This window comes from Eptesicus fuscus, chromosome 15 (assembly GCF_027574615.1).
Source record: "Eptesicus fuscus isolate TK198812 chromosome 15, DD_ASM_mEF_20220401, whole genome shotgun sequence".
Classification (NCBI taxonomy): domain Eukaryota; kingdom Metazoa; phylum Chordata; class Mammalia; order Chiroptera; family Vespertilionidae; genus Eptesicus; species Eptesicus fuscus.
In genome coordinates, this window is record NC_072487.1 from 70,276,211 (window position 1) to 70,301,749 (window position 25,539).

At 38.3% G+C, this 25,539-nt stretch overlaps 1 protein-coding gene across 2 annotated transcripts in view; it reads left to right on the plus strand.

The window, feature by feature from the left end:
* The window catches only part of RABGAP1 (RAB GTPase activating protein 1), a 119,643-nt gene that overhangs the window by 72,505 nt on the left and 21,599 nt on the right, over positions 1–25,539 (plus strand). The window contains exons 14-17 of one of the 2 annotated variants that reach the window (XM_008155269.3): positions 12,055–12,168; positions 17,808–17,882; positions 21,545–21,670; positions 22,295–22,438. In XM_008155269.3, the coding sequence (XP_008153491.2) occupies positions 12,055–12,168; positions 17,808–17,882; positions 21,545–21,670; positions 22,295–22,438 (459 nt within the window). Of the gene's footprint in view, positions 1–12,054; positions 12,169–17,807; positions 17,883–20,296; positions 20,312–21,544; positions 21,671–22,294; positions 22,439–25,539 lie in introns of those variants that run through there. The other variant, XM_054727494.1, reaches the window with a different exon arrangement.

Sequence of the window (25,539 nt, forward strand, 5' to 3'; positions counted from 1 at the left end):
ATCTGTTCAAATTTACCAAGTTAGCTTGAGAAACTTTCATTAAGGAAATATGGGAATTTTAAAGACTTTCAGTAGATTTTACTTTTTGGTGGGCTGAGAGTCCTTTTAATCTTTCCCTTCAATTAGGGTTCCATCTTGTGAGAATGGAAAAAAATTTCTGCTTAACTTCCTGGAAATGGCTAATCAAGTTGGTTTTTGGTGACTGGAAATAACTCTTTTAATAAGAGCTTTTGTTAATAGAGTTTTACATTTCCTAATACCAAATTTAGATGTCATGGAGGTATTGTTTTTTTCACATTAGAAACTTTATCAGTGTCTTAGTCTAAAACTAAAGTAGAAACTAAGTAAATTGAGTAATTTAAAGAAAAATAAAGCTCTTAATCCCCTTGCCAATTGATACTTGCTTAATGTCAGATTTTTTTTTTTTTAATTTATCTTGTCTTCATTGGATCGTTTGTATAAATTCTATAGTTTCTACCAGGTATCAGTTCTATTCTCACATTTATTGTCTGTGTTGCTGTTTTATTTTCATTTTCGTGTGTGTATGTGTGTATGTTGGTGAAAGGGGATATGCTTAGATTCAATCTTCTGTGGCAGGGGCAGTTTCTATGGGATACATTTGTAGAGTTTGTATTTAAGTAATCTTTTTGTTCTGCCATATTTAATGCAACATTCGATGATGTTTGGGTTAAATACCAATCTGACTAGTTCAGAATGAGAAAAAAGTATATTTTTAGACTCCAGTTACCTTGGGCGTGGCAATACAACACGTTTAACTTTATATGGCATATGACTGATATATGAGGCAGCATGAGCTTTTGGTGATTGTGTCAAAATTATTTCATAATACATTTTAAAATAAGATCATACTAATTGTATTTGTAAATTAGATGTGTGGTTTTTATACAATGATTTATTTCAGTGAAGGTGTATTACAAAAAGACAAATGCTCCACTTTAATAAAAGAACTATCTTACACCAGAATAGATATTTAAATTTTTCATGGACCTGTTGAATCACCCTAAATTCCATTTTGGAAAGGGTTTTCTTCAGGCTTTATCGCTGGATAAATTCCTTTTTGAGCCTGTAATTTTACAATGGCTTTTACTTTTTACTTGAATAGTGTTCTCTGTTTTAAGGATTGGAAAAACTTGAATTTTTGTGCTATAAATGCATTGTCCACCTCTCTGAACTTGAAAATAAAGGTTGCAGGCTCTCAGATAATAAGAGTGGTTTCTGAGAGTTTTTTAGGTTTGATTTTAAAATCTGCACAGTGTTTTTGTAGGAAATGTTTTAATTTCACTGACTATGTGGTTTTGTATCATAAAAGATTTGTTAAATAAATTATTGGCAAACCAAAACTTACTGTTATATGAGCAGATTTGGGGAAGTTTAAGGATGGAGAATTGTGGCATGATGAGAGTTGTTAAAAGTCTTCATTAATTAGTTTATGTGTTGATTTTTCCACGTTAGGTTTAAGAAATACTAAATATTATATATTAAATATACATAGTAGTATATTTTGCAGACTCTGAGAATAGTCTATATAATTTTCCTATGGCTGTAAATAAGTAATTTGGCTTTTCTTCAAAATTTGGGAGACAGATGGCATTACAGTATGCTTAAACTGAACTTTGAACTGATAATCAGAAAATCTGGGTTTACTGTTACTAGTTCGGTTTTTACTCCTTTGCTTTTAATATTAGAAGTCAGCCAGAGATCACTGGCCTTTTGAGAAAATCTTTTCACATAAAACACAGAGCCCAGAACAAAATAAATCAGAGGAAACAAAACAATGCAGGTCACATATGAAAACTTCAAAAAATATCAAGTATAACATTTTCAGAGATTTTTGGATCCATTAAAAGACAGTAGGATGCAATAAAAAAACAAACAAAAAAAAAACCCACACAGATAATGAGAAAGAGCTCTTGAGATTTAAAGTATAATCAGACTATTTAAAAATTAGACAAGTTGAAAGATAAAATTGAAGTAGGCCAGATAGTGAAACAAAAGACAGAAACAGTAGTCAGAAAGCAAGACAAATTAGAAGTTCAGTCAAGGAAGCGCAGCACCTAACTAGCATGATTTTAGAAACAGAATAGAGAAAAAAGAAAATTCTCAAAGAAGTATTAGAAGAAAAATTTCCAGAACTGAAGGATATGAGTTTTCATAATGAAAAGGACCAGCTTAATGTAATAAAAAGACTTTGATGGCAAATCATTATAAAATTTCAGAACACTAGGAATAAAGAAAAAATTTAAAAGCTTCTTGGTCTGGAATAGGGGTGGGAAGGTGGAATCATAACTTAGTTACAGGGATCTGAATAGCTTTGGACTTTCCACCTTAAAAAAGCAAGAAGGCCCTAACTGGTTGGGCTCAGTGGATAGAGTGGTGGCCTGTGGACTGAAGGGTCCCAGGTTCGATTCCAGTCAAGGGCCTGTACCTTGGTTGCGGGCACATCCCCAGTAGGGGGTGTGCAGGAGGCAGCTGATCGATGTTTGTCTCTCATCGATGTTTCTAACTCTGTCCCTCTTCCTTCCCCTCTGTAAAAAATCAATAAATATATATTTTATAAAAAGCAAGAAGATAATGAGTAATAACTTCAAAATTTTGCATAGTGACTTTTAACTTAGAATTTTATGTCCAGTCAAGCTTTTCATTCAAGTGTGAGAGTAAAGTAAATCCATTTTGAGATATTCAGGGTCTCAAAATGTTTACTTGTCTAACATACTTTCTCAGAAAGTAACTGAAGGATATGTTTCCCCAGAATGAGAGATGAAATCAAGAAAGAGGAAGATACAGAACCCAGGATACAAGGACTCCAACATAGGAGAGAGGTGAAGAAAATTCCCACGGTTATAGGGAAGGAAAGCCCTAGGAAGTCAGATGTGCTGCAGACTTAGAAAGCAACTAATCCAAATGGGAACAGGCAGAAGGAGAGGGGATTAGGAGTTATATCTTTAGGAAATAATATTTGGGAGGAATTTACAATCCTATCAGGTTTGTAGGGGAAGAATTGGGCTGTCAGACCTTTTTGATACATAGAATACTGAAGGAAAGAAAAAAAATAGGTTATAAGGCCTTTTTGATTCCTAATTTACTATGTCACTATGCCTCATAGGTATATGTTTGGATCTTTTTAGATTTTAAAAAATATATATATATTTCATTGATTTTTTTTACAGAGAGGAAGGGAGAGGGATAGAGAGTTAGAAACATTGATGAGAGAGAAACATTGATCAGCTGCCTCCTGCACACCCCCTATTGGGGATGTGCCCGCAACCAAGGTACATGAATCGAACCTGGGACCCTTCAGTCCGCAGGCCGACGCTCTATCCATTTAGATATTTTAAAAATCTAAAAAGAGCCAAACCGGTTAGGGCTCTTTTTAGATTTTTAAACTTTTTTTTTTTTTTTAACCAATAGAAGACAGGTATACACAGTACTGTGTAGTATTTGTAGGTAAGGAGATATGTGTTAGATTGGTTTCCTTAGAAAGCAGTATATGAGATGGCTAAGCTTTGGGTGAGTAGGACTCTATAGTCTTATCAGTCCCTACTGCTTGAATGAGATTGGCATAAATTATCCAGTTGGACAGGACTAAAGAAACCCAAAGGATCAATAGACAAAAGAGTCTAATAAAGTGACCTATAATTATCAAACAGTACCAGTATATGACATGAGAAAGCCCTTTGCAAAGTAAAAAGCACATCTTCATGTTACGTTAACATGACTGTAGTCACTTAATGAAAGGCTTATTTATTAGTTTGTTACCAAAAGATTGTATTGGTTTGAACAAAATACAGAAATAAAGACTTTTCAAAGTAAAACTTTAAATTCTGTTTATTAGCTTTTAACAAATACTTGTTGAATTGAATTAGTAAGACAATATTTGGGGGAGAAAGCAAAAGTTACAACATTGAATAGCATGATTTATTTCTGAAATTTATTCCAGAAAGACTCGGGAAATCCCCACTGCCAAAGCCATTTATTTATAGCTAAACAACAACAAAAAAAGTATTTGTGGGTCTCTGTCTTTATTGACTCTTGGGGAGTAGAATCTGACTCAAAAGACTTTTTCATTTTTAAAAGTTTTTCTCCTTCATGATATGATATAGATGTAATGATTGAAACCATTTCTACTTAGATTATGTTAACACCATGTATTGTTAACATCATCATACTGATTATGTGTATTATACCCTACAGAGCACTGGAAATAAAGTTAAAACAAAATTTGATCCTACTTCTGGCAATTTATTAGGTGATCTCAATCTTTCTGAACTTCAGAAGGATAGTCATCTTTAAGTGCAGATGGCACCATCATAATAGGAGTCGATTCAAGATTAGATGCATGTTACATTAATAGTAAAGCTCTTATTAGCACAGTGCTTGGCCTTCAGTGAACTTTCCGTCCATGTTAACTATGCTGCTCTCTTCCTAGTGAATAGGGCAGCCTGGATGAACCAGAGGTTTCAAGTTGAGGTATAATGGAGGGTATGGTCAAAAGCTAAATTGGGCCTACCTGGTCTGGAATAAATGCTAAGGGATTTGATTCTAATTAGGAATTGGAGATGGATTAAAGGTTTTTTGAGTACATGAATGACATAAATATAGAATCCCAAAGTGACAGACTTGGAAGATCACTTAAAGGTATAATCTAGGCTCCCCTTTCACAGATGGGGAAAAAGAAATCCAGAATAGTGACAGAGTTCATTAGTCACAGAACTGGGACTAGAATCCAGCTCTTACACCTCCCTTAGACTCAGTCATGCCACCAAAATAAGTCCAAAGAACTCTTCAACATTGTCAAGTGCTTAGAAAATGGGAGGATTGGAAAAAAATAAAATTGTTTAGATTTGGGTGTGCATTAAATAAAATAAGTAAAAGTAATCTTTCATTGGTACTTTGAGTCAAATAAATTAAGTTTTGCAAAATCTTAGTTAGGAAATTCTCTTGATCACTAGCAACCACCTCAGAATTGTTGCTAGGGAAGTAAATATGAATAGGTGGTTCTGGAACGGCTTCATTGGTGTTTGTAGTATTTGTACTGCTGGTGAGATTACAGGGTGAAGTTTTTGCTTAAATAAAAGATAACTGCTTGTAACTTTTAAAGTTGCTCTTTGTCAAGAATTTTAAATAGAAAAACATAAAAATAATTGAATACCAGGAGGACTTTTACTACCTGTGTAGTAAGGGATTATAAGAGAATTTGGTTGGTATTATACTTAGGTGCTGATAATTTTTTAAGTTTTTAGGTTAATAGAAACATCTAAGTAATTATAGCTTTATATATTAATGATGAAATAATAGCTTTTAAATATTCATTTCTTGATCATTGTTTAAGATTAGTTCTTTAGTAGAAAATTAAATCTCAAACATGATTTTTCTTATATATTGGGGTTCAAGGAAACATAACTTTTGCCTGAGAGCTATATAAAAATATGTAATAGAACTAAAGGTAGTCTGTGAATATGTATATGAACCCAGACCTCTTACAGAATATTAAATTCAGTTCAACAATACACTGATAAAGATGTTTGTGACAAATAATATTCAAACACAAGTTCTCATTTTAATGTTTTGTTAACTTACATGAGCAAGGAACTCTATAAAGTTGTGGGTTTTTTAAAATATATTTTTATTGATTTCAGAGAGGGAGAGGGAAAGAGAGATAGAAACATCAATGATGAGAGAGAATCATTGATTGACTGCCTCCTGCACACCCTACACTGGGGATCAGTCCCCCAACTCAGGCATGTGCCCTGACCAGGAATTGAACCATGACCTCCTGGTTCCATACATCAATGCTCAACCACTGAGCCACGCTGGCCGGGCCTCTATAGTTTTAAAGTCGTATTTTAATATCTCTAGCCATTTACAGCTGCTATATATTTTTGTTACTTAGTAAGTACACTTTTATCTGATGACTTATTTTCAGAAAAAAAAAACAAGAAATTTAAAAATAAAACAGTATCTTGAGCTTTATAAAACATTTTCTTAAAAATCATAATTTGATTTGGTTATATAAAAATATTGCTTAAAGAATGTGGGTCTTGTGTGTGTGGTATATTATGAGAGTGATTTTGAGAGGATTTTATTTTTAGCACATTAATGCTTTACAAAATTTTTAAGCAAATAATTCAAGCTGTATTGAGCTGTACTGAAAGGGCATTTGATGCGCAATTTTGCTCAGTAATATAAAAATGCAATTAAAATAAGTATTTGAAAGTCATCATAGTTATAAGAAACATTTGTTTAGGATATGACTTTGTATGTAATAATTTTGTGGCTTCTAATTTAACTGACTCATAAGTCACCTCCCCTGCCACTTTTTAACTCAAAATGACACTTTCTGTATTCACTTTTGTCAGGCAATAGCTTTTGAGTATTTCCTGCTCCTTGGCCTCTCCTTGGTGGATTATTGTGTAGGCAAATCAACAATAGCAAAACAGGAAAAAAGTTGACAGTGCAGTTAGCACTGTCCCAAATCATCTATAGATTCATAAACAGTGAACAGTTTTGCCAAACATTGAATAATTTTCCTGTGGGAAACTTGAGCCCTAAAAGGAAATGAACATAGCTAAAAGGCTGCATATCACATGGGACTTACACTTATTTTTAGAATGGCACTATCATGCCATATTTGGATTGAAACAATGTGATAGCAGTACATTATTTTATTAAAGAGCTATTTTTTTCCTGAAGAAGTCATCTAATTTTTTATTACATTTGTATGATATAGATTTAATATAAGTTATAACTATTCATAGTGCTTAAGTATGTATTAAAGTTAGAGGCACTAATTTGGCAAACTTTTCTGGAGCCTGTTTTCTGGGTCAGTTGTCTGTAATAAAGACTCTTTGGCAGTTCATTGATTACATAGTTGTCATGCTTGAGATAAGTTGTTTTCTCTATTGGAAGAAAAGGAGAGTAAGTAAGGATTATTACCAGGGGGTTGGTATAGTTATTTGATTATCTTGAAATGGAAGAGCTCTTTACTAAATGAGACAGTGATAATAGAGAAACTCAAAAGGATTTTTTTCTCTGAGAAAAAAAGATTTTTTTTAAAGATAATCAAAAGTACTTTATACTGAGCTCTACGGTGTTTTGTTTAGCACGGTTCATAGGTTAAAAAGCCACTTATTGAATCATTTACATTTTGTATCACTTTTTCTGTTGCCTGATTTATCTTCTTTGTAATTGCATTTGGATAAGATAAATTATGATGTTGGTAAAATACAATGGATGTCTGAATTGCATGCTATCTAGAATTGCAGATCCCCGACAGGGCACTAAGTCCCAAACATGGGAAAATCTGCCAAACACATTTTGTCCCTTGGCTTCCCTCCCAAGGTTGAAAATATGCCAACATCATAAATGTCAAGTATGATGGGGTAGAGCCACCACTGATGTACAGGACCTCATGATACCTGCTTCCCATGCAGAATCTCATTTGTTTCTCATAAACTCTGTAAGGAAGGAACCATAGCTTAGATTTTACAGAGAAGGATATTAAGGCTCAGAGTAGTTAAGAGACTTGTCCAAAGCCACACAATTAAGGAGGGGAGGGGGTGCTGTATTCAGAAACAGAATTTCCTGATCCCAGAGTTAGAGTTCTGTTCATTATATTGTGTGGTCTCGGTAGGGCACCCAAATTCCGCCTTCTCCGTTCTTTGTCACAAGTACAACTCCAGTTGTCACGTAGTTGTGGCGATATACTGAAATGCCTTCAGTTACTTCCATGTTTGTGGAAATCTAGTTCCAGTTTGCTCTCTGATGTGTTGGAAATGGATGTTTTAAAGCATTAATTACTGAATACCAACACAATATTTTATATAGGTTAAACATCAATTTCTTGTCTCTTCTTGGTTCAGCTTTTTAAATCTTTTATTAAGTGTTACTCAATGACAGTTTTACTGAAATTAGTTATTTTTGCCTCTAAGAGCAAATCCCCAAGATAAATACACAAAGCAATATCTAACCAATCCAGTCCCCACTAAACTAAAATCCCTGTTGTTGCACTGGTGGGGAAGAGCAGCACTGCAGGCTGAAAGGATGCTGATTTGAGGAGCAGTGGTGCTGGTCACACAGGGACAAGTATCAGTATGTGTGCATAGGCACATGTGTTTTATGTCCTTGAAATCTGAGTTTAAGATAAAGATGACTTGCCCTGTCTATCCATCAGATATATTTATTTATAGAATTCTTGTTGATTAAACTATGAAATTGACTTGAAGTGCTTTTTATATAAATACACTGTACCTCATATTTTTAAGGTATGGAGGTACTTTATTAAAATATTTATAATTCAATAAAATAGGAAAATATAAATAAGATAGAGATTTGGAAAATAGAGGTAGAACAGGAAGATAATAGACAGACAAGCCATGAAATCCTGTATTGCTTAAAGTTGGACTGTGAACTTTGTCCTGAGCTTCCTGTAGGCCGAAAGAAAAATGGACATTTAATTCTATGGGGGGAAAATACCCATATTTCTGTAGGAGTGACAGCATTTCTGATAAGGACACTGAGTAATGTGGTTGGTGTCGTCACCTATCTCACTATGCAATACAAAGTTTCAATAGCATTTGTGTGTTGTTTTATTTTTTTAAAATAGATTCTTAAAACATGCCAATAGCACAATCTTGTGAAGGTGGTTCTTTGAGAGACCAAGATATTGTGGTCTACATGTCATTAGGACCTTAGTGATTTCTGCTTTTTCATAAACAGTGAACAGCCTTCATCCAATGAAGCAACCACTTTTGTACAAGTAAAAAGAAAAGGCACATTTTCCAAGTCTGTGTCATGTCGATTTCAGTTATAAGAGTCTAGAAAACCAAAACATTTTTTTATGTATTAAGAATTATAAGTGCCACTGACTACTGAGAAGATAATTCTTCACTTTCACAATATATGTATTTGGGTTAAGAATGTGGACTAGAAAAAAAACCTCCAAAACAGTTGGGTTCCAATAGCAGCTCCTCATTCTCTAGCCAAGTGATTTAACTTCTTTCTTCATTTGTGAAATGGGAGAAATAACAGAACCCACCTCAGAGGGTTGTTACAATAGGTATATCTATGTGATTCATCTGTATATAAGGTGCTTAATTAGAATAGTGACTACAGATCAGTCTTAGCTCTTGTTATCTTTGCTTAATTATTTCTGTCAAAGTGAATTTGTCAAAATTATTTCTGACAAGTTGTAGCTGACTTTTTAAGAGCAAAATGTAACCAAAAGATTATTTTATTTCTGTGAAGCATATTGTAAAGATAGGATATCATTTAATGGAGTTGAGTGGGGTTTTGGTGTTTCTGTTTTATTGTTTTCTTAAGTATTACATGATGGCTTTTAACAAAGCATGTATAACATTCTGGACTAGTCTTAAGATCTAATTTTTTTCTTTAGGCATTAAGCTACTATGGAAATAATAATCTTTCCTATGCTGGTTATTTCTCATGGCAACCTTCCATTACATTTTCTTTGTTTGGGTACTTTCTTTTTCTTCCTGCCATTCTTAGCTTTCTATTTTTTAACTTGAGTTTACAAAGGGTGTGTATTCAAAGGGTTTCCTCCTGTTCCCAGTACCTTGTTAATCCTGAGAAGTTCCCCAGTGGGCCAGTTCTCACAGTAAGGTATAAAAATAGTCATCCAGAAAAATTACAGAATGTGGTGCCACTGTTTGAACTAATGGACGACTTTCAAAACCAACACAGGGAGAAGAAAATGGCACAAACATAGTTTCCTTAGATTTTTCTCTGCACAAATTATTTTAGAAGAGCCTTAAAAATTTTAAAAGTAACAAAGTCTCACCATTGCTTTATCATATACACTAAAAGAACATAAGAATTGGAGCCAAGAAAGAAATCTCTAGAAATCACTCACAATAACAGAGCCTACTTTTGATTTCTGTTGAACTTATTCCCAGTGTTCATTTCACCGATTTTCTTCCACAAATTTAGTCCAGCATTTTATTGATTGCCTAATAAGTACAAATAAGTGGCTTACCCTCACTAAGCCTGACTTTCTATTTTGTATAATAAGGAGGTGTTACCTGTCGCTCTTTCTTTTAATACAGCTTTTAAAAAAATTATTGATTTTAGGGAGAGAGAGAGACATGGATTTGTTGTCCCACTTATTTATGCACTCATTGGTTGATTCTTGTATGTGCCCTGACCGGAGATCAAACCCACAACCTTGGTGTATCATGATGATGCTCTAACTAACTGAGCTACCTGGCCAGGGCTTTTTCTCTTTTAATAAACTTTATTTTTTTTTTAAAGAACTGTTTTATATTTACAGAAATATTGTGAAAATAATACAGTGTTTCCATATACCTTTCACAGCTTCCCCTATATCTTACATTGATATGGTACATTTGTTGCAATTAATGATTGTATTGATGCATTTTTTTTGTTGTTGTTAATTCTTACCCGAGGATATTTTTTTTCCACTGATTTTTTTTTTTTTTTTTTTTTTTTTTAGAGAGAGAGTGGAAGGGAGGGATGGTGGGAGAGAAGAGAGAGACACACAGACAGATATTGATGTGAGAGCAAAACATTGATTGGTTGCCTCCTGCATGTGCCTTGATAGCCCTTGAAATGGAATCAATCCCAAGACCCTTCTGTGCACTGTGGTTGAGAACCACTGCTCTAGATAGCTCTGCAGCGCCCTCTGTTCGCCTTTTTATCTTCAGTATTCTAAGACCTAAAAGTCTAGCTTTCTTGCTCTCCCCCAAATTCTGCTGTCTCTTATCTCGGCTCCAGACACTCCCCACCCAAACCTGTTTCTGTTCCCTCAATGTGCTGCAGCCTGGAAGCTGCCACCAGGTGATAGCTGCTGTAGTCTTAGGTCTCACCTTGAATATTGTCCTTTTGTCAGGAATCACCACAGCTCTGAGCTGCCTTAACTGTTGTTGTCTATGCCAGTAAAGCTCCTGGGAAAGCAGTTTGGCAGTGTCTTTGAAGGTTTTAGTAGTTTACCTGTTAAGAAAGCGCATAGGCTTTAAATTAGTCAGATCCCACAATCGTAAAGTATTTTATGACCCTGGGAACATAGTTAGCTGGAAGGCTAGAGAAATTACTGGACGAGAGGAATATCACTTTAATTTTTAATCTTGAAACAGGAGTTGTCAGGCTCCTGGATGGTGTCCTGAATATGATATAGGTTCTTTAAGGAGAATCAAGGCTATTGTCTTAACTATGAAAACAACGCATTGTTAACATAGAAGGCCATGCTTCTGTGCTCCAGTTCTTTAATATGTAAGCAAATAAAATTTAACAAGGGAAGATATTAGAAATAGCTGGATGCTTGGTATATTTTATGAAGGATTTCTGACATTATTGACATTTGTTCAGTTTTAGTTGTGTCATGACAAACAAGGAAACAGTTTTCCTACATTGGCAAAAGCAAGGGGTATTTTCCCATAGCCTGTTGAATCCCTTGGCATTTGGTAGACTGGCTTCCTATTGTTCATACTGATGTGCAAATTTTTATGCCACTTGCACCTAGGATAAACCCAATTCAGAGGCTTCTCTTTTCCATTTATTTATTAAATAATTCTTCATTGTTAAAAGTATTACACATGTCAGGAGCTTCTCTTTTCTATTGAGAACCTGACACATGATCTTCATGCCAAAGGATCAATTAAAGCAGCAATTTTTGTACCCAGTTTTTTAAACAGGAGCACTTTCCCTCCTTTTGAGATTAGATATGGCATTTTCCTATGGTAAGTCTGTTTTGAATAGAACATTTTCCCTGTTACAATAGAAAGGGCACCAGCTTCACTTTCTTGCAGCAGGGATGGGCTATACATGAGGTGTATAGAGTGAAACAGGTTGCTTTTCTTCAATCTTTCCCCCCTTAATATTAGCTTTTGCTTTTGTTTGAGTAGCTGGTTCCTGAAGATGTAGTAACTCTGGGCATGCATATGTGTATATATGTTCCTGAAGCATCTTGAAGCATGTAAATGAGAAGACCTTGTTGTATAAACCGAAACAAATAGGTACATGACTGACCGCTAAGCCTTCTCTTTCTTTATGTTTTCACAGGAGTCTCCTCAGGACAGTGCTATCACCCGGGATATTAACCGGACATTCCCAGCCCATGACTACTTTAAGGATACAGGAGGAGATGGACAAGATTCCTTATATAAAATATGCAAGGTATTTCATGTCACAGACACAAAAAAAGACTCAGTTTTGAATGGTCAGTTTGGTTCTTGGATATTATGCTAAAAATAACTACAAAGTGTAATGTTTATATAATGTTCAAGAATGAAAAAAAAAGAAAGACTGTAAAATCAAGGATAAGAACACAATTTTAGACTATGATGAATAGGAATTAATTAGAAATAAAATGATAGGGCTCCTTTTACCCTTTTAATCAGGACTTTCAGATGACAGTTGCCTGGCTCCACATTTATACTTTAAAAAAATTGGTTTTATGAAACCAGTTGAGTTCTGTAACATTGCAAGCTCCTTTTCAGTATGCACAGTATAAATGATGCACTTGGCACCTGGGATACGTCTAACAGTAGGACATGCCAATGCCTACCCAGGTGGACTTTTAACACTGCAGCATAGTATGCTGGGAAATACTGATCAGCCTGTTAAAAGGTCTGTACCTGGGAGTTTCAAAGGAAATGGCACACTGTTCAATATCAGTAACTCATTTTCTAGTAGATTTTGGTAACTTCAGAGCCAAAAGGAGGATTTGGGACCAGAGTTCTTCAGCCTTCCTCTGTTCCTCTTATCTTCCCCTCCCCTCCCAAAGCTAATCAGGTACCTATATAACATATACTACATATGAAATACAGTCAAAGAATGAGAAGTGTCCTTAAGGAACTTACATATTATGATTGAAAAGGTGAAACTAACAACTAGTTTTTAGGACAGGCTAGCAATAAAGGGTGATTCTCCAATGAAACTAGGTGCTTTAAACTATATAGGCAGTTAGAATTTACAAAAATGTTTCTTGGGTTTAATTTTAATTTCCCCATAGGATGCACAAAGCTCTGATTTTGGTTGTAATCCTCTTCTCTGATCATCCTTTTCTAGCCCTTCTCAGTTATGCTTCCCATTTAAGCAGCCAATCCAGCTTCCCAGAAAGAAACCCTGTGGCCCTAGCCGCTTTGGCTCAATGGATAGAGCGTCAGCCTGCAGACCAAAGGGTCCCAGGTTCGATTCTGGTCAAGGGCACATGCCCAGGTTGCGGGCTTGATCCCCAGTGTGGGGTGTGCAGGAGGCAGCCAATCAATGATTCTCTCTCATCATTGCTGTTTCTATCTCTCTCTTCCTCTCCCTTCCTCTCTGAAATCAATAAAAATATATTTAAAGAAAAAAAGAAAAAGAAACCTTGTGTTCACTGCCTTTAACCCTGTTGCACTCTGCTTTCTACCTCTTTGCGCAGCTCTCTCTACTCTTGACTTCTCACACTCCTGGTTGTGCTCTCACTTCTCTCACAATGTGGCTCACTCCCTCATTATTTTATCCCTGTCTGCCTGCTCCTGAAACAGAGGCCTACCTCCTGAGACATAGGTGCTCATTCATTGGTTGCTGTGCTCTATACTGTCTCCCTGGTGAGCCCTTTCACTCCCAAAGCTTCAGCTGTCACCACTACACAGATGTTCCCAAATCCACATTAGCTCAAGGCCTAAATTTCCAGCTGCCAGTTGGTCTCCATGTAAGTCTATCAAGTAAATCAAACAGATCTACTAAAAATAGAATTTATTTACAAACACGTTTTGCACAGCCCTCTGCATCCACTGGTGTCGCATTCGCTGAATCAACCAATGGCAAATCAAAAAATATTCGAGAATAAAAGAAATACCAGAACGTTCCAAAAACCAAAACTTGAATTTGCCATGCCTCAAGCGTTATGTTGAATCCAGGAAAATAAAGTGATGTGGAAGCATACCCTGCTATAGCCTATATGCAAATGTAGAGTGCATGCAAATACTGCATCATTTTATATAAGGGACTTGAGCATCTGCAGATTGATATCCACAGGGGTCTTAGAACCAATCCCCTGTGGATACTGAGGGACAACAGTATTATGGGGGAAAAAATTTTTTTTAATTGACTTTTAGAGAGAGAGAGAGAAACATCAATATGAGAGTGTAACATCTATCAGCTGACTCCTGCACATTCCCTATAAGGGCATGTGCTCTGACTAGGAATTGAACCAGCCACCTTTTGGTGTATGGGACGATGCCCAACCAACTAAGCAACACTGGCCAGGGAAAAATGTTTATGAAAATTTTAAGACGTAAAAGTTGAAGAGTATAACTGTATATGTCTCTTTACCTAGATTTAATATTTATCAACATATTGCTACAGTTGCTTCATTAACATTTTCCTTGAAGTAGTTTAAAGCAAATCTCAGACATCATGATCCTAAATTCTTCACTGTACATCTCTAAAAAATAAGATCATTATCCATCTAGTAGCATCCGTCATTATCCATCACTTTCGCTTAATAGCCACTCAATCAGATTTCCCTAAATGTCTATAGTTTGGTTAGAATCAGGACTGAGCATATCCATATGTTTAGTTGTTCTCTTTTAATGAAAAACAGTTTTCCTTTACCCCAGTGCCATTGTCTTGCTGAAGATACAATCACTTCTCTGTTAGTTTTCATTTCCTTCCTTTGGCCTGAGTTTGATATGATTGATGTATCTTCATACTTCCCTCGCTGTCCACACCCTCATACAGGTCTCTATCATATGGTGCCAGCACTTTTACAGCTGCTACCTTGCATTAGTCTCCCTGCCTTTGGATTCTAGCCTATTTATTATCTTCTCTTTGTTGACTGAAGAATCACTTCACTGGCCTCCACTGAAGCCTTTAATGCTTTCCCATAACCCACAGAATGAAATAAAAAATTCTTAGTTTGGCCCGGTTGGCATGGCTGAGCATCAACCTGTGAACCAGGAGGTCACAGGTTCGATTCCCAGTCAGGGCACATGCCCAGATTGCTGGCTTGATCCCTAGTGTGAGGCGTGCAAAAGGCAGCCAATCAATGATTCTCTGTCATCATTGATGTTTCTCTCTCCCTTCATCTCTGAAATCAAATTAAAAAAAAAAAATCTTAGTTCATTTCCTGGACCTAGATTCCTTAACTTAGCAGTAAAGGCATTTTATAATATATCCTGGCTTATTCTCTAAATACTTTATATTTCAACCACGTTGAACTTCTTACTGCATTCTGGTTGATTTACTTGTCAAACTCCCCAACTGAACTATGAAGTTCTCAAGGACAGGGATCATTGCTTATGTATGTTAGTATGTGGAGCACTTGGCACAGTGCTTGGCATTAAATGTTGGATTGATGAAATGCCTTTTCTTCTTTTTTATAGCCTTCATGAACCTTATATTCCAGACTTTTCCCAAATGTATCATGTACTTTCATGTGTGTGAGCATTCCTTCAAGCTTTTCCATGAGCCTGAAAAATATGCTCCTCTCCATTCTCTATCTGTAGAAATTCAATACATTTTCAGCCTAGTGCATAATTGATTAAACCATGTGCTGAGTATGTGACATGAGAGGATTGAGAATAACACATCAACTCTGTTATAAATACTATGATTATTCTCATCTTACAAATCTGTATATAAAAGCCTAAGTGACCATCTGACCATTTGACCATCCAGCTGATAGCTATGACATGCACTGACCACCAGGTAGCAGACACTCAATTCAGGAGCTGCTGAGCTGCAGTGACTTGGCAGCTGCAGTTCTCGGGTGACACACCCGGAACCAGAGAGGAGGGAGCCTGATTCCAGGGTGTGTCACCTGAGAACTGCCTTCTTGCAATCCAGGACCCCTCAGGGGAAGTTGGAGAGCTGGTTTCGGCATGATCCCTGCAGCCAGGCCGAGGGACCCCACTGGTGCATGAATCGGGCCTGTAGTAAAGAATATAAGTAATAGGCTTAAGATCTTGACCTGGATATTAGCTGCTTGGGATTTCAGCCCAACTCTAACTCTGAAGCCTGTGTTCTTTCTTGAACAATCACCTATCCTACCTAATAAAATGGTAACATGCAAATTACCATCACTCCGCTACGCCCACTTGGGAGGCTGGGGGCGGGACTCGGGGTGGCCGATTGGGCTGGCAGGGTGTGAGTCCCCGCCCCCCGTTCCTCCCGCTGGCCGTGCTGCGGGAGGACCCATGGGGCCGGCGGAAGGCACCGGTGGCGGAACTCGGGGTGGCTGATTGCGTGGCTGTGGCACCAGTTTTCTGCCAGCACCAGTTTTTCTCTGGCCACCCGCCGATCGGAGTGCCTCCCACCAGCGCGATCGGCCACCCTGAGTTCCTCCACCTGCGGCTTCCTCCGGCCCCATGGGTCCTCCCGCAGCGCTGAAGGAACTCAGGGTGGCCGATCGCGCTGGCAGGAGGTGCTCCGATCGGCGGGTGGCCAGAGGAAAAATGGTGCTGGCGGAAAACTGGTGCCAGCAGCCAGGTGAAGGAAGGTCTTTTGCATGAAACTTCGTGCAACGGGCTTCTAGTTGATTGATAACCTTCACAAACATTGAGCTGTGTTTGCATATATTACTATTAGTTTGTAACACAGTTTTAACAACATAGTTATTAACACTTGTTAATATTTACACAGTTGAATGGTGCCTCATTGTATTATAAACAGGTCATTTCTAAGCCCTGTACACATCTTGTTTTTGGAAAAGCATGAGTTTTTCTGTGGCCCTCGCATCAGACAAGCTTTGATCAAATGGGAGATATGTGATTATATTGAATTTTACCTGAATTTATGAAAACCTGATTATAATACACATATTTAAAAGCTAGAGTTTCACAAAGTCTAATGATAAAACTTATGTATATGTTGACTTAATTTTCATCTAATAAGCATTGGCATAACATTTTGCTAAGTGATCTAAACTCTAAACATAACCCATTCTAAATTGCGTTCTGGGACACAAAGGAACCTTGTGGATAATAAAGGGAGTTTCATTAGAAATAAATTTGTCATACAGGAAATAGCATCTTGAATCTATAGGAATTCCCCTTTCCACCACAACTTACATGAGGACTATAAGTATTAATCATAAAGACAAGACTGAAAAACAGCTAAAGAACCAAAGAGCAAACCACAAGGAATGTTAGATGTCAGTATTCTGTTAAACGTGATGTTCGGAGAGATGGGTAGTGATCTTCCGCTGCCAAGAAAAATACAAAATAAGAATTCCAGAGGAACCCACAAGCAGTTTCAGAGCAGTCCCTCTTATCAGAAAAGTTATTACTGGCATTGCAGAGAGAATTGTATTTTGGTGTCTTTGCCAAAAGACTTTTTCCCAGAACGAAGATGAATAACATTAACAGTGTTTAGTGAGTGCCTGCTATGTGTGAGGATGAAGGTTTAAAATGCAGTGAGGTAAGGGCCATAACAACCATACATGTGTAGCAAGTACCATAGAAGCACAGAGAAGAGGGAATTCTGGGGGAATAGAATATGTTTGGAGCCTGAAGGAAGAGCATATTTTTCAGATGGAGGGAAAAGCATGAGCAAAGACAAGGAGTTATGACAACCTTTTTTTAGTGCCCAAGTGGTGTTTGCATAACCTTCTCTGCTCCTTGGCAACAGAAGGTGGTGTGGTGACAGTTTTATTTATTATAAAATAAAAAATGGGATTGGAGAGAAATGTTTTCATCATTCATTGACCATCAAAACGCCACAGTGCAGGGTGGGTAGCATCTTCCAGTTCCTGTGTTCAAGGTCCTATAGGGCAGCTGTGGCCCATGAGTGACTACATTCATTTACGCCTCCTGTGTTGTTTTTTTCAGGCTTATTCTGTATATGATGAAGAGATTGGCTATTGCCAGGGCCAGTCATTTCTCGCTGCTGTTCTGCTTCTCCATGTGAGTAAATGCGTCTCTGTTATGTCTTAGACATGGCCTACCTCAGCTTATACTAGTCTTAATCTTGAGCATGGTTTTGTATTGGCTTTGGCCAGGCTCTAGGACAGGGGTCCTCAAACTTTTTAAACAGGGGGGCCAGTTCACTGTCCCTCAGACCGTTGGAGGGCCAGACTATAGTTTAAAAAAAAAACATGATCAAATTCCTATGTACACTGCACATATCTTATTTTGAAGTAAAAAAACAAAATGGCAAAAACACCCGCATGTGGCCCGCGGGCCGTAGTTTGAGGACGCCTGCTCTAGGACATGAGTTTTAACTCCTATATCTGGAAAACTTTTTTTTTTTTTTAATATATTTTATTGATTTTTTACAGAGAGGAAGAGAGAGGGATAGAGAGTTAGAAACATCGATGAGAGAGAAACATCGATCAGCTGCCTCCTGCACACCCCCTACTGGGGATGTGCCCGCAACCAAGGTACATGCCCTTGACCGGAATCGAACCTGGGACCTTTCAGTCCGCAGGCCGATGCTCTATCCACTGAGCCAAACCGGTTTCGGCATGGAAAACTTTTTTTTAAAGTTAATGTCATCGTGGAAGAGAAACATGTGAGAATAAGTGATGGTGTTGAAAAATGGTACAAGGGTAGACTTTTTTTCTTGCTAGGATGTTTGGATAGACTTAATTCTTAGCTGGACCCTTGGGGACATTTTATCTTCTTTAAAGTAGCCACCTCATTAGTATTTGTTTTGGGATTTATATATTGGGGTAGGAGGAAGGTGAAGGAGTTGGGTTTCTTTTATGCCATTTTTTTCATCCAACTTATTGATACTTTTTTTCAGATCCACAGCAAAATTGAAAAAATCTTAAGGTGAACACCCATATACTCTTCACCTAATTTACCAGTTAAATTTTTCCACACTGTTTTCTCTGTCTCTCCCTCTGCATTTTCTCTTTTCCTCTCTTACACACACACACACACACACACACACACACACACACACACACATTTTATAAAAATTTTTTTTTAATTCAGTAGCCAACATCGACATATTTCACTCCTAAATACTTGGGCATGTATCTCCTAAGGACATGACCATAATATCACAATCACATCCAAGAAATTCCACACTGATTCAGTATTGGCTTATACCCAGTTCAAATTCAGTTTTCCCCAATTGTTTACACAGTAAAGTCCTTTATAGGTAGGTTTTTTCTAACCCAGATCAATGGATTGCATTTGATTGATTCCAACATTGCATTGGGTTGTCACTTCTCTTTATTTTCTTAATCTAAACTATCCCCTTGCCTTTTTTATGTATTTTGAAACATTTTAGCAAATTATCTTGTAAAAGATCACACACTCTTGATTTGTCTGATCATTTCCTAATGATTCAAGTTAGAATACTTGGCAAAAAATACACAGGTGATGTTAACTGAGAGTTTTTGAGCACCTGTATGGTCTGTATTGTGCTAGAGATCAGGAGAGAATAATGTAGTCATGGTCTCAATCCTTGTGGATACACAGCTAGTGAAGCTGACCACCTGTAAGCAGAAAGTCACATAAGTATATTGACTTCAGTGGTGTTGTGAAGACATAATAAAAAAAAGTTTGATGCAAGAGTATAACAAGGGAGCCAAATTTAGATTCCAGGCTCCTCTGGGGAGGTAACCCTTAAGGTGAACCCTGAAAAATGAGAAGCGTTCTCATTTTAACTTTTTTTAACATTCTTATGAAAATAATAAAAGTATTTTAGAAAGCAAGACAGTAGAGAATAGAACATTCCCAGAAAAGGAAATTATACAATATATAGAAGCAGTGAAATTGGGAAAACTTGGCATTTGGAAGGAACTGAACAGACAGTAGGACTGGAATGTCATGAGTGATGGGAAGAGGAGAGGGAGCTGGAGGGATAACAAGACGTGCCTAGTAGACCCCTGGAGGCCAGGCCAAGAAGGCTGGATTTGTTGCTGTAAGCAAGGGGAAGCTGTGGAAGAGTTTTAAGTCATTTTGTGTTGTAATGCAAGTAAAATACAGGGTTGTAATAAAAGTAAAACAAAAACCACTGTCTGTCTTGTTACTGAACCTAGCTTATTGGTAGGCATGTGAAATATGAGAAAGCTTTGACATTAATAAACAAGTCAAGTGTGTGTGTATGTATGTGTGATGATTTGATGTAAGTTATGAAATGCTCACACAATCAAGGTAATTAACACATCCATCAACAGGTAAAGTTTTAAAATTTTGTTTTGTTGTTTTAGGCAAACTTTTTATCTCAGTCTTACAGACCTATGTGGTTTATCTTTGTTCTCAACTTCAGTCCAAGGACATTTATCCCCATACAAGTATCACAACCCCTTTAAAATGGATTTCCTGATCAAATCCACAGTGTCTTCGATTGAATTCTCTGCTGCTTGCCATTGTGTTAGGTAAATGTCAGCCTGAGGGCAGATGGACTGCCTAACTGAAAGGCCACTCGGGGTCAGACCACATCTCCCTGAGTGTGGGGAAGAGTCAAGTTGCCTTTCATGACAAAGACCTCAAAGGTCTGGTCCTTTGCTCCAAATCCTTAACTTTCCAATAATATGCTGCATTGTTCTCACTTATTAATCTGATTTGCTCTTTTCCTCTGCCTTATTCTAGTGATTTTTGTGCTCAGCCCACCTCCATTGTCTTGTTCCACAGAAGCCTGCCCACCTTCTTGACATTTGAAGGCTTGCTATAGTCACACTGAGCCTTAAATAACATTTCCAGTGCTTTCATTTTATTTTGAAAATGAGACATTTGCCATACTCTTAGGGAAATAGTTTCCTGTAAAGCTGTGAAAGATGTAGGTATTATTATAAATAGGTAACATCTGTAAATAGAAATAGGGTTTTTGTAGTACTTTAAGTATTACTGTGAGTGTTAAACTATAGTAGTTTAAGCATTACCACAAGCATTAGAACATGTAAGGTTTCTCTAGCCATGTTTTTTCATAACAGTGAGGAAGTAAAACATTTTTATTGGAACAAAATGGCGGCAAAGAAGGTAAAATGATTTATAAGATCTCATGGTTTGGGAAAGATGAAACCTACACGTGTTATCCGCCTGTCCTGCCCTGTTCCAGTCCTGTGCTCTCTACAGAGCCTGTGTGTCCCCCAGGCAGACTCAGGCTTCCCTGTTCCTGTGTTCTCATCATCTTCCTGCCTACCTCGTAGTACAGTGACTGTGTGGTTCTGTGGGAGGCTCCCCAAGGACAGGAACAGTGTTTGACAGAGAGGAGGCACCATTAGTATTTTTTGGTTGAGTCCTGGCCGGTGTGGCTCAGTTGGTTAGAGCGTCATCCTGAACACCAGAGGGTGGCAGGTTCTATCCCAGGTCAGGACACACATAGGTTTCAGGCCCAATCAGTGGTCTGGGCTCGTGTGGGAGGCAACCTATCCATATTTCCTTCTCACAGTGTTTCTCTTTCACATCAGTTTTTCTCTAAAATCAAATTTTAGAGGTTTGATTTCTTGGTTGAGTGAATGAATGTTATGAAGTACTGAGTTACTGCATACCAGTAAACTTCCTACTATCCAGATAAGAGAGTAGAAGGATGAATTTAATATACTGAAAAACTTCTGTATATGTTTTGTGATTTTATTTTTATTTTTCCTGCCATTCCCTGTCTGTTACAGATGCCTGAAGAACAGGCATTCAGTGTTCTGGTCAAGATCATGTTTGACTATGGTCTCAGGGAACTTTTCAAGCAAAATTTTGAAGATTTGCATTGCAAATTTTACCAGTTGGAACGCCTCATGCAGGTAAAAAAAAACAACAAAAAACAACCCAGCTTGCCTTTGCCAGTTAGAGCATGGTCTAGGGAGAAGTAGATTGATGAAATGGTGCCAAGGAGCAGTGGTGTTGCCTTAGCCATCCAGGGTGAAGGATAGGTGTTTTTGTTTGTTTGTTTTCATTTCTCACGATGTGATGATGATGCCAAGGTTTAATAACGTGTGAACCTGTTGGGTGTAAGTTGGGTTTTCAGTCTCATAAAACACTCAGAATATCAGCAGACTTTGTCGGGGCCTCTAACACAGCATAGTCAGGAAGTGTTCACCAGGGCCCTGATGCTTATTGGTTAGAAACTCCATAACAAAAGTGAAACAAACTTTCCCAAACATTTTACAACTTGGAAAGAAAAACTGCCTTTCCACATATTTGTCACCATTTGGGAGAGGATTCCTCTTTAGAGCTAGTGTGTGGACTGGAAAAGGGAGCTGAGTGCCAGTTTAATGCCAGATGATAAGTGTTCTTAGCACTAGGAGGTTTTTAGAAAAATACAAATATGTGACTTTTTCAGCCTATTCCTGTTAGATTTATGAGCCTCCTGAATGGGAGCTGAATAGCTGCATATGTGCCTAAAACTAATTAGTTTCCTATTTTAGGAGTCTATTCCAGACCTGTACAGCCACTTCCTGGATATAAGCCTTGAAGCACACATGTACGCCTCCCAGTGGTTTCTCACACTTTTCACTGCCAAGTTCCCTCTCTACATGGTCTTCCATATCATTGACCTGCTGTTGTGTGAGGTACGTATCGGAGACCATAGCCCTTCGGAGTGTTACAGTGTCCTCCTTATGACAGCTGTCAAAACAGAACTTGTTCTGCTCTGTTTTAGTTCAGTGCTGGGAAATCCAAGTTTCAGTGATTCTTCCTTGGGCCAAAGCTAATGATCACATTTTGTTAAAAGGCACTCTCAGCTTAAAAAACAAACAAACCATATGTTAGACATTTGTATTAGTATTAGGTTTGGCTGATGTTTTGAAGAAATTCAAAACAGCAGCAATTAAGTAAAATGGAGGTTTATTTTTCATGTAAAGGAAGTCAGAGATTGGCAGTAACCTGCCTTCCCTAGAGTGTGACTCTCATCCTTATGTCTGGTGAGAGTGCTAGTTATCAACTCTGCATTTTAAGCTAGGAGGGTTAGAACGGAACAGGAGAGGGTGCATGGCCTCTTTTTAAAAGAGACTTCCTGGAAGTACCACGTGCATTTCCACTTACTCTTATTGGTAAGTGGAAATGAGCTTAGGTACATAACCACACCTATTTGCAAGAGAGATTATTTTTTTTAAGTTTGTTAGGAATTTGCTAAAAATGGGGTGGGGGTGGGATTTTATTGCTAAAAGAAAGTAGATAATAAATAACAGTCTTTGCCACAACATAGTTTTGGGGTGTGTGTGTATGTATTTAAGGAAAAAGTTACTAATTTCAAAAATATACACTGAGTGGCCAGATTATTATGATCTCTGAATGCATAATAATCTGGCCACTCAGTGTATATCCTATATAATAAAAGGCTAATATGCAAATTGTCCCCTCTACCAGGAGTTCGACCAGGAGGCAGGCCGGCCAACCGCCCATGTCCCCTCCCCCTGGCCAGGCTGGCCAGACCCCACCCATGCACGAATTCATGCACTGGGCCTCTGATATATATATATATTATATACACACACACATACATACACACACACACACACACACACACACACACACACACACACACACACTCACTGAGTGGCCAGATTATTATGCGATTATAATAATCTGGCCACTCAGTGTGTATATATATATTAGAGGCTCTGTGCATGGGTGGGGTCCAGCCTACCTGCTGGTCGATCTCCTGGTGGAGGGGACAATTTGCATATTAGCCTTTTATTATATAGGATATATACTGAGTGGCCAGATTATTATGTGTTCAGAGATCATAATAATCTGGCCACTCAGTGTATATGTTTATTATAGAAACTGTAGAAAATATAAGCAAAAAGATTTAAAGATATATCTAATCTCACTGTCCAGAGGGTAACTACTTTTAACATTTTGATATATATTCTTTCAGCCTTTTTTGTCTTTATATATGTGCATGTGTAATTTCTATATGGAATAGTTTTTTTTCTATATGGAATATTATATAATAACTAGAGGCCCGGTGCACGAAATTCGTGCACGGAGGAGGGTTGTCCCTCAGCCCAGCCTGTACCCTCTCCAATCTCAGACCCCTCAAAGGATGTCCGACTGCCCGTTTAGGCTCGATCCCAGGGATTAAATTATAACCCGAATCCATTTGTGTTGGGGTTATAATTGAAACTTTGTTGCCTTAAGCGGGTGGGCCCGGCCAGGGTGTGCAGAAACTGCCCAGGGATCGGGCCTAAACGGGCAGTCGGACATCCCTCTCATAATCCAGGACTGCTGGCTCCCAACTGCTTGCCTGCCTGCCTTCCTGATTGCCCCTAACTGCTTCTGCCTGCCAGCCTGATCACCCCCTAATCACTCCCATGCCAGCCTGTTTGCCCCCAACTTCCCTCCTCTGCTGGCCTGGTCACCCCTAACTGCCCTCTCCTGCAGGGTTGATCACCTCCAACTGCCCTTTCTTGCAGGCCTGATCCCTCTCAACTGCCCTCCCTTGCAAGCCTGGTCCCTCTCAACAGCCCTCCCTTGCAGGCAGGGTGCCTCCCAACTGCACTCCCTTGCAGGCCGGGTGCCTCCCAACTGCCCTCTCCTGCTGGCCATCTTGTGGTGGCCATCTTGTGTCCACATGGGGGCAGGATCTTTGACCACATGGGGGCAGCTATATTGTGTGTTGCAGTGATGATCAATCTGCATAGTACTCTTTTATTAGATAGGATAGAGGCCTGGTACAGGGGTGGGGGCCAGCTGGTTTGCCCTGAAGGGTGTCCCTGATCAAGGTGGGGTTCCCTTGGGGTGTGGGGCGGCCTGAGCGAGGGGCCTGTGGTGGTTTGCAGGTGGGCCACGCCCCCTGGGATGCAAGCGGAGACCCTGGTATCTGGAATTTATTTTCCTTCTACAACTGAAACTTTGTAGCCTGGAGCAGAGCCAAGCCTGGGGCTCCCTCCGAGGCCCGAATCCATTTGTGTTGGGGTTATAATTGAAACTTTGTTGCCTTAAGCGGGTGGGCCCGGCCAGGGTGTGCAGAAAGCTTTGCTTCCCCTGTTGCCAGCGGCAACCCTGGCCTGCTCTCTCAAGCTCCATTCTGCTGCCATTTGTTTGAATTTGTTTACCTTCTATAATTGAAACTTTGTAGCTTGAGTGGAGGCTTAGGCCTGCAATGGCTGGCAGAAAGCTTGGCTTCCTCTGTTACCTAGGGAACCTTGCTCTCTGTGGCTGTAGCCATCTTGGTTTGGGTTAATTTGCATACTCGCTCTGATTGGATGGTGGGCGTGGCTTGTGGGCGTGGCTTCTGGGTGTGTCGGAGGTATGGTCAATTTGCATATTTGTCTATTATTATATAGGATGCATATTTTGGGTCAGTATATATTTAAAAATATGATTATGCTATATATACTATTTGGTAATCTCTTTTTTCTTTTCATGTACTTGAACATATCTTGACACACATCAATACCATCTTTCTTTTTGTATAATCTTACCATATGCAAAACATGAAAGTCCATTAAAGAATTTGTACCTTCTACCCAGCTTGAAACATTATAAGAAATAACATTACCAAATATATCATTATTCTTATTGCTGCCAAGTATCCCATTTGGATATACCATATTTTGTGTAACCAATTCCTAATCTCAAACCTTTGAGTTGTCCAGGTTTTACTATTATAAACAACCATTTGTTAAGTAGTTAGGGGCCCAGTGGCATGCTAAATAATTTAAAT